Raw genomic sequence first — 11,683 nt, forward strand, 5'->3', positions numbered from 1 at the left:
GCGTGTGCAAGAAGTTTTGTTTAAAATGCTTTTGAATTTAAGAAATCGTGCAAATATGAACCAACAAACTTACTTGCACACTCTTATGTCTATTAGTTAATAAGTGATCATCAAATTATCGTGATCAGTCTACATTTATGGGGTGCAATAAATACATTTCTCTATTTTTGAGTTGCTTTGGTTTTGCTTCCAATCAACAACATAGAAATGCTTCAGCTTTCATCTCTTTAAAAACGCTTCAAAAATCTCTCTTTCGCTTTTGTTTGCTTCCTCTCATCGCTCTCCACCATTCGCTTTAACTCTAACAGATGGAGCACAGCAGTGTTCGGATATATTCACAAAGCAGAGTTTCATTCTGTCTGTCGGCGAGGGTACACGCGTTCGTCGTTTGCTGGCGCTCAAGTCTTTCGTTTCTGCTCGCTTGTCCGTCTACGATCGGCTGACATTTACTGGAGAAAAAGGTGTGTGTATGTGTGTGTGTGTATGTATGTGTGTCTGTGTTTGCCTGAACATGTTTACTGTTTAAGCTGTTTTATAATCCATCCCGCCCTATGTCGGCAAGAGAAATCAGTGCTGCGTATCACACGCTTCATTTAAATGTGTAAAATTGTGCCATAGTTTTGTTTGAATTACTGCTGAGAAATTGTAAAAAAGTTGTATGAAAGTAAGCGTATCAAGATGGAGTAAAGTGACTGTGAAACAAGGGCTCTCCAATATTCAAAACTAGTATGAGTCAACGTTCAGTGTACGACGAGGGTGACGTTTTCAGAAGTGATTTCGAGTGGGTTGACGGAGTGACAATCGGTTACGTTTCAATGTTCAAGTTCGTTGTCTACGTTGTACGTGATGCAAAGCAACTTTTGTTCGCGTGTTGCAAACCATCTGTTGTCAATAGTACAGAAGATCATAAAATATTACATATTTTTGGTTAAAAAATTTTAAGTCTTTTTTTTTTGGACAGTGTTGAATAGGCCAAAAATCAAATTCTACTACGTTTCGTGGATACTTCATTAACCCCTCTCTTTATCCCCCTCTTTCTATCTTCCTCCCTCATCCATACTGATCCTATTTAATGTTAAAATATTCATAATTTGTTATAAGCTACGCTTGTATTCTGTGCTACCTATCCTTCTTCGTAATTTCCTGCCATCCAACCTAGCATTCTACCGACGCTAGGTCAATCGTGATCGGAAAACGAAAGCACACACACCCCATACCGGAGCATGAAAAATAGGTCGAACCAAGGTTTTCTGTTGTTGTAACGATCGTCGTGCACACAGGGAGAACCGTGGTTCCTACAACCGCAGCCACCACAGACGGTTGTTCGTTCCGACCACAAGCATGGCCTACGATGATAACACACGTGCATTCAAGCACGCTACGCTCAAACCTGGAAACCGGTTTTCAAACCGACCAAGCAGTCATAACCCCATCTCTCCATGCTACCTCTCCAGGAGCTCGTATACATGAAGGCTATTTCGATAGTTGTTCGAATATGAGATATGAATGAAGCCCAAAACAAAGCAGAAACAAATATCAACAGTTTGCAAAATAGCTCACAAAGCCGTTTTGGTTTCGACCCATTGAAGCTTTGCAATTCAAACTTAAGCATGAACCGGAGGTTCAACAGGAAGTGATCATGGGGTGTTAACTAGCGAACGTTTAACATGGCTATAACATTCTCCGTGGAACGCTTTTAGCCGGAACATTTTGTATGTCGCTGTTGAAGACAACTTGTTTTCCTTTTTTTTTAATTATTTGACAATTCGAGTCAATACTTCAATTCTGATTTCCGCTAGGGTGATAGGGTATACAACGCATTCAACTTGTGCGATGAATGGCGGGAAAAGTCTCACTCATCATCGGCACAGGCCATAAATAAATGTCTTCTTGAAAACTGAAACTCATACGAAGACTTTCACCCATTGCGTCAGCAACGAAATGGCCAGTAGATTACCATTCGAGTAGCAATGGACTGCCGACTTACGAGTTATGATCGTACCGAGATGGATGGATAACGTATACGCAACACCTATGGACACCTTTAGCAGTGATTTGTAAAAAAGAGAAAACCCTGTGCCGCTCTCACAACTCCAACGCCATAATTGACTATGATGGCCAATGAGAGGCAAGGAAACTGTTTGCAAAACGCTTCGACATTGGCTTAAATGTTGTGCCTGAAAATGAAAGCTCGTCGCTTAACCACAAACACACCGACACACCGAGTCCTTGAACAACGTTTACCTGTACGTATGGAAATGGGCGATCGTTTATGTGTGCAACGAAACAGCACCGATCGTTTTTACAAAATAAAAACGACTTTCGCAAAGCATGTTTTACTAACCTTGCACTGGTCGCAAGATTGTAGACCTGCTTAAGGCGTCACTCATGCGCATAAATGAAACACTGAAAATTACAAGGATGTTGCAGCAACGCACCGGATGGTTCTCATTCGGCTGACTTTCATCAGCAACACCATCATCAATTCATTAGCGATAAATTCATCTTAATTGTTGTTTCAAGAATTCAAGGCATTCAAGATCGTAAAACATGCTTTATCGTTTAAAGTGTATCAGTTTGGTCCTTTTCACAGACCTTTCATGGAGTGTATCCGTGACACGTATGAAAATAGCATTGCATGAGAATAAAGGTATCTCTCCTAATCAACCGCAGAAACATTTCAAATGCAGTCCATTCCTTTCCCAGGCGAACTTTAATACGAACGCAAAAACCAATTCCACCGAAGCCCACCGAAGACCTCCCATTAAGGGTTCCGCGGCTCCGTTAATGATCTCATTGATCAACGCATACGGCAGCTAGCCGCAATCTGCTTCCTTCTTTTAGCGTAGCAAATCGATTAAATAATTCAATTACCGACCGATCTTTTACACGATCACACGGCAGCACTTACTCGATCCTTCTCCCGGGCTCGAGCATTATCTTTGAAATCGTTAGACATTCTCCGCATCGCTCAGTTGCTGTTTCTAGTAAGCATGCTTAAGAAACTAGTTTAAGAATGTGCTTTTTTATCTCTTTAGCCTGAAGCTCCGTAGCTAATCAAAATCGCTTGGAAGGTGGTCCAATTCCGGCTGGAACCGTGCAGACAAACAACATTTCCATTACCGGTTAGCACGTTGGCCTTAATATTTACTCTAAGCTGACTCCATCCCAGTATTAGCGGGAGCAAAACCAAAATGGCATTCGCATGTGCGATCTCGGCCAAGCAGCAAGTAAAATGTCAACTCATCTTTGCGTTGGAAGTGGATCGTTTTAATGCTAACCCAAATGGGTTGACCAACGGTGGGATGTCGAACAAACGTATCGAGCGTTCGATGATGGTGTTCAGAAGCGAATGACAAGTTTTTGTTTTATTTGCTAGCTTCAATTATTACGGAGCTGGCCGTAAGCAGAGCTTGCATGGACAGATGCGTCATCGTTTCGTTTGTTGTTTTTTTTTGCGTGCACCCACACAGGATGGATGCTGTCCATTTAAGGCGCGATGGACGCAAAACCTGTCGGAGGACACATTTTGAACCGGATTATAATTCATGTCACTTTTTGGTGTGTGAAGTTGCCAACGTTTCAACCGTTGCGTGATTTTTTTTAATTTGGAGAGGATTTCGGTATTTGGGAAGTAGAAATTTAATTAAAGAAGACATTTGCAAGATGAAAAAGTTTTACGTTTAAAATGTATTGGTAAAATTCGATTACTACAATCTTTTTGCCCCACAAAAATCCTTGCTGTGCAGCATTTTTTATATTACTGAGTCGGTTAAAAGGTTTATAAACTTGTGGCAAACCATGCTGCTGAAATTTTCGCTCAAAATAAACCCCTGTTTATCTCTTTCTTTAGCTCAAGCGCTTACAAACACACAAACACCCACCAACGTCCCACTTTTCTTTATGACACCTTGGCCATAAATTCGCTGACCGCTGCATTACCCCATTCCAAATCGGAACTTCCTCATCAGCAAAGGCGGAAGAGGAAAGTGCCGTGGGATGAAACTAAAAAAACTCTAACCAAACACTCCCGGGGTTGCTCATGATCCCGTTAGTTCCTTCTGAAACTCACCATGACCATTCCAGGTGAGAAGAAGCGGAGATGACTGTGGCAAACTGTAGAAATGTTCTTCTACCGAAACCATGCCTGTTGATCTATTCACACCAAACGTGACTGGTCAAGTTTTGCTTCTTTTTTTCTCCTTTCTCTCTCTCTCGGTATGTACAACGGCCTTCTCAAAGTGTTAAGCATTACATCAGCAAACGGGAAGTAACCTCTAATCACGCCCGAGCCGTCTGCCGATCAGACAAGGCGTAAACCGTGAAATGGTCCACACTTTGCACGTGGGCCTGGCTGGTTTAGGTTCGTTTTTTTTCTGGGAAAGATGGGCTGGCAAGTATGATAGCTGGTTGCAGCATGTCTACACACTTTGGGGGTACATTAGCAAAAATGATATGCGTGAAATGGATTAAATTGACGGTGATCGTTATAGGGTGAAAGAGCAGATTAATAATAACGAACTTCAATTCAATTTCACAAATGATGCAAAAAGTTAATAGTTAAAAATAAAAATAAATTAAAATTATATTGTACAAAAAAAGTTTAAGCTATATATCATCAATTCAGAAAACAATACTTATTACCACTCGCTGTGCGTATGGCAAAAGTATGCATAGTTGTCTTTAGAGTACCTTGGTATTGCTCGTTGAATCTCAACATCTGAACCCAACATCTTGTCAATGCAGTGTGGGCATAGGATGCATTTTCTGTTGATTTATCATCCATTCGACCAACCACACAGGTATTCAAGCTCAATAACATCATCACAGTGGCATGAGTAATGTTCCATGTCCTTCAGTAAAGCTGTTAAATAAACAGGTCTGCTTCTTCCCGCTATGGACTGATTCTACTTCTACTGAGATCATGTATATATGTGGCTTTACTGCTTGAACTGCGTCAGTTCTGAAAAGTTTTTTGCACAATATTTTACTTTGTTATTTTTCTATAATTATTGGTATCAAATTGTGTGATTAATTTAAAAAAAAATATTTTACCATGTCATTGATAAAGTTTTACGGTAATGATGTAGACCTAATCGATTTTATAAATTAAAATACTTTTCCTAAAAAAAACTTCATTAAATTTTTCCCTGTAGTTGTAACTTGTACAAACTAAGATATTAACACAATTGCATTACGTGAACACTACGTGCAAAAATGAAAGTAAATCTGCATACACTTTCATTCACGTGTTGACGAGTGCTAATTGTTTTTTTGTTTTTCATTACAAAATCACACGTCCCATATAAGCAAAGCACTTTCAATTCTTATATACATTCTCTTTTTTCTCTACATTTGTTTCCCTTTACTTTACTAGGTTCTTTCTCAAGCGTACAAACAATACCTCATTTAACGTGTGTGATCACACCCAACACAACCGGTTACCATCATGGGCAAGGTCGTGGTACTAGTTCTCAGCATCATTATCGGTCTAGCTACCCAGCAGGCGATGGCAAAGGAAAAACACATCAAGTACACCGAAAAAGATCTGCTACGAAAGTCGATCGTGTACGACAAAAACACACCCGATGTCTTCTACTGCCCCGTGAACAAACCCACCGGAATGGATAAGATGATCGTGAGGTAGGGGTGAAAAGAAAGTATCTTAACAGCACAACCACTTATCACTCCCATTTCCGAATTGCTTTTCCAACCGAAGGTCTCGTCCGCTTCACAAGCTCTGCGAGCACGAGGGAAAACCGCTGCCAGCGCATTACAAATCTGACTGCTACAATGATGTCGACGAGTCGAACTACGCATGCAAGGAGAAGTACAGAATAATGGTAAAGTATATCCGCTCGCGTGAGATCGGTTCTAACGGCTACAGTCTACACATGCATATGGGCTTTATTATAAAGCAAAATGAAATTAAGAACTAATCAATTCATTCTCTATTTGTTTGGAGGCATTGGCTTGGCACCTCGCTCGTATGCAACAAACAGCACTAATTTCAAAACGATACGGAAAGTCTCGATTACTAATAAAACATTGTTTACGATTCGTCTCTTCCTTCCATATCTCGTCTGCAAATCAACCACGAATCCAACCACGCTATAGAAACGTTTCGCCAAAGATAATGTTGAGATCTAAACAGACATCCTCGGTCATATGATCTCCGACTTCGAATTTCTCGTGCGAGCGATTACAATGACTTAACGTTCTGACTTTACTTGCGCTACTGAAGTTTTACTAGAAATTGTTACAAACTGCATAGAACTTTGGAACGATTTTTATACTTAATTTCTTTCTTTGAATTCTATCCTTTCCAATTCCTGCCATAGAACGTATCCCCTTTTGGAGTACGATTGTCTAGACTTATCATTAACAGTTGCTTCCATTGTGTTCTTCCAAGCTTTACTTGGCCTAGTCCAAGTTTCCAAGTGTTTTAGCCTATTTTTAACCATTTACACATTAATACCAAATCATAAAGTAAGACGACATGTGGTATTTAAAGAAAAATGCACTATCTACATTAAACAATAACTTTTACTTCATCGGTTACCAAATAACGAGGAAATGGGCTTTCGTTGTTTAAAAGAAAACGAAAAAGAACAGAAAGATGTATCATCAACAACATTCCATGTACTTTGAATAACAAGGTCAACTGATCCGTATATCCTTATTAATGGTGAAGGTAGAGGACAGTGGAAGTGGATGGGCTATCTCTTTTACTAACCATCGTTATCCCGCGGTCGCTTCTAATTATTCGACAAAACATATCCTTCGTTTACATGGCTAATATCAACTAATCTGTAACATACAATGCAGCATAACAAGACAACATCACTCGCTTGCAAAACGTAAACTTCCAAACGTGACTGTGGACATCGTTTAGGCAAGACTATTTATGGTTACTAGCATTGGAACATTTGCATACCTTTGTTAGAGCCGCAAATCAACGAACCTCACTGCACTTACACAGACACTTGACGAAATTGTTCTAAATGGAAAGTATCGCTTTGCACCTGAAATTTACACACCTTGAAAGGGGATTAAAACGCGAATCACACACAAACACATAAACACAACCTGCTGCTTAAACGCCAGCCTAAAGCATTACACGGGAAATTGGAGGCCTATACACGAGAAGGTGCGTATTCAAGGAAGAAGCAAGCTACAAACATGTGCAAAGCATGGAACTATTTGCTCGGGTTACCTTTATCTATAGGTGGTGCAGCTAGAAGATGAAGCAGAACTATAAGTACCTTTTAAATCATGTCTGTTTTTACATTTCCTTCCCTCGATAGATGCGTCTGAATCCGCCCGGTAGTGACGCTCCGTTCAATGGACAGCGTTTGAGCAGATTTATGGACATGGATGACGATATGAAGCGCATCAAGTCGAAGAAACATTAACCTGACGATCGGGCTGATCGACCGTTGCTGTGCGATTCGACGGCAAGAATCGCTTCTGCTCGCTATGCCATATATTAACAAAACATCCTTACGATACAACCAGTCCCGGAGGATTCGTTTGAGGAAGGACACTTACTGACCCTCGCACTAAAACAGGGATTGCTGAATTGAAGTGCAGGATGGAAATTCGCGAAGAAAGGGTATTTTTCAGTGATATTAGACTACATTTCCCTAGGGAAGCACGTTTTATAGTTGTTGAACAGTTTGTTGAATAGTGTATGTTGTAAAGAATGTTTTGCGAAAACAAAAAACATAATTTTGCTACGATTGAATACTTAGAAGCGATCCACATTGTTTGCACACTAACTCGCCGTTCTGAGGCGTGCTGGATTTCAAACACACAATTTACACGTGTGAATTATTGTTACTAGTGGCAATGTTACAAAATAAAACAGTGATACATCTTAAAACTAGTTGGTTGTTTTTTTTCTTGTTTTTTTACTTACTGACTGACTGACTTGAATACCCGGCTGCGTGGTAATGAATTAAGTATCGAAAGCCTCTGTAAGGCCGGCATGTCCACGTAGGACGTTACGCCAAATAGAAGTTTAACGGTGCGCCTTCATATACATCATATACTCATATACTCACATTCTCGAATCAACATCGAAAACGTTCACTTTACTAGTCTTAATGGCGGATGACTCTACGCCATCTCAGTCTATATTAACGGCCTGAAAACACCGCCGTTAGATGCCCCGAGTGCAATATGATCGGCTTACCTAAGCATGACGAGCGTGGTTCCTGTACGACAAAGGTCGTACGAATATCGTAACACTCTCCTAGTTCTTCGTTGGTATGGCTCCTCCATTGTCCTCGATGACTCATTCGAGACTAAACAGCTTTCTTCCTGCCCTCTTAAAAAAAATCTCTCAAATGCTACCAAAACGATCTCGTCAGACGCTTGATTGGCAGTAGTAATGGACAAAACGGCTCCTATAGCTCCAGACAATTTCGGAGGCGACTCCGCTCCAACGGTCGTCATACTTTTAAGTTCTGACCTAAAATAGATGACATCCAAAATAGGCTTCTAGGACAATGGTTTGAATATATCTGAAGTAATGCATAAGAAAAAAATAGGAGTTCGTTTTAGAGTGGTGGCCACCCCAAATATAATGCATTTCTATTTATTTCTTTCACAGGTTTTGTTTTTTGAGTCGCTTAAAAAAACTCAACATCTGCTTGTTTTTATGATCTTTTTATCCACACATTTCTAAAGTTTTTTTATTTATTTTTAGTGCAACGTATTTTTTTATTGACATGTAAAGATGATATCAACTTTGAATCATTATCACACGAAAACAAATTGGAGTTGAGTCCAAGATCCATAAATTACTACAGGTCGGTCCGTCCAGTGTACTCCAAAGTTACTTAGCAACCCATACAAAGCCCTTAGCAACCCTTATTCCCTATCTGCCAATCTCCATAGAAAACTCATTTCATCATGGCTACCAAAGTCTATATAATACAGAGGTCGATGCATAGCTCGATTTTGGTCCACCATTTTGAAAGCTTGTTTTTGACAGTTAGATGAAAAAGTTTGTGAACGATTCCACACAACCAAACACTTTTTAGGGCCAATTGTGCTTTTTCTGTAAAAAATCTAGTGTAACTATACATTTCCTTCTCATTTACGTGGCATGGAGTAGTTTTTTCACTAATTCATCAGTTAAAAACGATCAAAATCAGGAAACAAGCCTATTAACTTTGGTCCTCTTGAGTTGCACATGATTTCGTCCTAATTTTGGGCACTGATCTTGTTATAATCAATAATTGTACTATAATTCTATCTTTTCTTGATATTCGTCCACTTTTTTAAGTATAATATTACAAACAAACGATGTAAAAATGACCGAAAATGCATTCAGACCACTGCATGCACAACAACTAAAACCTCAATATATGCTACGATGAAACTATTGAAGCTTTTTCATCCAGCTGTCAAAACTTTCCCACGCTTTTTGATCAAATGTTCTGGACGACTCGACCTCTGTATTATATAGACTTTGATGGCTACCAATTCTGAGCTAAGGACCCACTTTTAGTCTATCTAGGCACCTTGGTTGAGTCGAAATATTTTCATTTATAAAAACTACTAAGGCCGGAGGACATTGTGTGTTGACGCCACAACTATAACGGTCAACTCAAACTGGCGTTATAAATGCGCAAGCAAATTGCGACTCACTACAGTTTATCAAGATAACTGCCATGAAGGCTGCGGAAGTCAACAACAGAAAAAACCAAGGTGGATTAAAAATATCAGGTGGTGGATTAGGGCCTTTGGGGGGTCGCCATAGTTGAGGGACTTTACGTCATTTTAGAACCGTTAACCATTGGTTTCCACACACAAAGCTTAGCAAATAGAACAGATTTCTGTGTTATTATGTTGATTTTTGTGTGTCTATTGATTTTATCGAAAAAATGAGATTTATTAACAAAACAATTGATGATTTTTTAATGCACGAAATTTAAAATCATGTGAGTAAGAGTTCTTATCTTACGTAAATTGTCCATGCGGCTCGTAGATAATGAGGAATTAATGTGAAAATTGAAAAATATAATGATTGCTTAGTTTTTATCATCAAAAATGTTGAAAACACAATGAATTATAGAATATATTCACGGAATAACACAAAATAACATACTTTAAACCATTTTTTAATGTTAAATAAGAACTCGCAAAGTCCAAAATATATTTTTAAAGAATATTTAATCGAAAAATGCGGTAAGTAAATTGTATGAACAAATTAAATAAATGTAAACAAAGTTTGAATCCTGGGGACCTTACGTCAAGTGACGAATTGTCAAAATGCACTAGAGTCCACCACCTGATATTTTTAAATCCACCTTGAGAAAAAACAGATGAAATAAAAGAGGAGAATGACAGAAGTTGTAAATGGATCGAGTTGTGTTTTTTGCCAACAAGTAAAACCGCAGAAATATCACCAGATTTAATATCTAATCATCATTGTGCGTACTCGCTAGTGTAATTTCGATTTTCACTAGCGCATCTGGCGGCAGCTGACCGAAGCATTTTGCCAACCAATTTGGAACCTCTTTAGAAAATATTCAGACGAGAAAAGTTTTGTAAAAGGTAGATGCACATGTCCTGCACGCATTACATCCATTTTCTTGACAAAAAACGATGGAAAAAATACTTTATTTTGAGATTTGGCATGACCATTCCTTCAATGACCAAAAAAGTTTCCATCAGCTGCCGCCAGATGCGCTAGTGAAAATCGAAGTTACACTAGCTAGTACGCACAATGTTCCCCGGCCTTAGTAGTTTTTATAAATGAAAATATTTCGATTCGATATGTCGACGGACAATGTCCCCCGGCCTCTAGATTTTATTTTGTTTTCATAGGGTTTTCACAGCGATGTTTGATTTATTTTGCAACTGCCTTAACCTTCATTTCTATAACCACCTACCCTGGTACCCAAGTGCCACAAATCCACTAAACGACCACTAAACGGCTTCTAAACGACTCAAGTTCTCTACCTAAACGGAATATAGAAAGACTTCGTTTAGCAGACGGCAAACGACTCATGCATTCTAAAAATAGCGAAAAAGCTGGTGGCGCTCTCTGTTGGTGGGATATCCCAACCAGTTGAGCTTCATCGCTTGGAGGAGAGCTTTCTCATTTCCTCTATACTGTTGTATGGTTTCGCATTGAAGTTATGCATCGCTAGAACTAGAACGGCGATACGATTGTTTAAATACTAAACTCCAACGGAAACCACCAGCACTGAAGCACGTGAGATTTGAGTAATGGTTGTTGGTGTCGGTACCCACGTATCTGACCACACGACCATTCATATAGATTTTTGCTCGGAAAGTTAGAAGGCTATATAGGTCATGATAAGATGAAACTTGTCGAAACACATTGCAAGAAAAGGATAGCAATATAATGATGAGTTGTAATACGCCATCTATTGATCAAACCAATGAAGCTGTGGAGCTTTCATTTTTTTCTATGGATATTCAATTTTCCAGTCGTTTAAGCTTAATCTGTGGCGCTTGGGTAGCCATTACAGATTTTTTTCCAAGGCCAAAAACGTGAGAGCTCAAATAAAAAAAAATAAAAATTTAGGCTGTAAAGTTATATGTCCCTGGAGTGCGATAATGTGACGCATTGATCCGCAGTCTTGCGATTGACTCACACCGATTCATTGACCCCAAGCGCCACAGATTAAGCTAAAACGAC

At 39.3% G+C, this 11,683-nt stretch overlaps 1 protein-coding gene across 2 annotated transcripts; it reads left to right on the forward strand.

Annotated features, from left to right (window-relative positions):
• Window positions 1-318: 318 nt before the first annotated feature.
• On the forward strand, window positions 319-7,888 carry LOC4578299 (uncharacterized). Of its 2 annotated transcripts, none has more exons than XM_061657866.1 (4): window positions 319-461; window positions 5,378-5,643; window positions 5,720-5,843; window positions 7,308-7,888. In XM_061657866.1, the coding sequence occupies exons 2-4, from the start codon at window positions 5,450-5,452 to the stop codon at window positions 7,413-7,415; spliced, it is 426 nt and encodes a 141-aa protein (XP_061513850.1). In that variant the 5' UTR covers window positions 319-461; window positions 5,378-5,449; the 3' UTR covers window positions 7,416-7,888. The 2 variants fall into 2 exon arrangements, with proteins under 2 accessions (XP_061513850.1, XP_061513851.1); XM_061657867.1 differs by lacking the exon at window positions 7,308-7,888 and adding an exon at window positions 6,118-6,809.
• Window positions 7,889-11,683: the final 3,795 nt, after the last annotated feature.

Source organism: Anopheles gambiae, chromosome 3, assembly GCF_943734735.2.
Source record: "Anopheles gambiae chromosome 3, idAnoGambNW_F1_1, whole genome shotgun sequence".
NCBI lineage: Eukaryota > Metazoa > Arthropoda > Insecta > Diptera > Culicidae > Anopheles > Anopheles gambiae.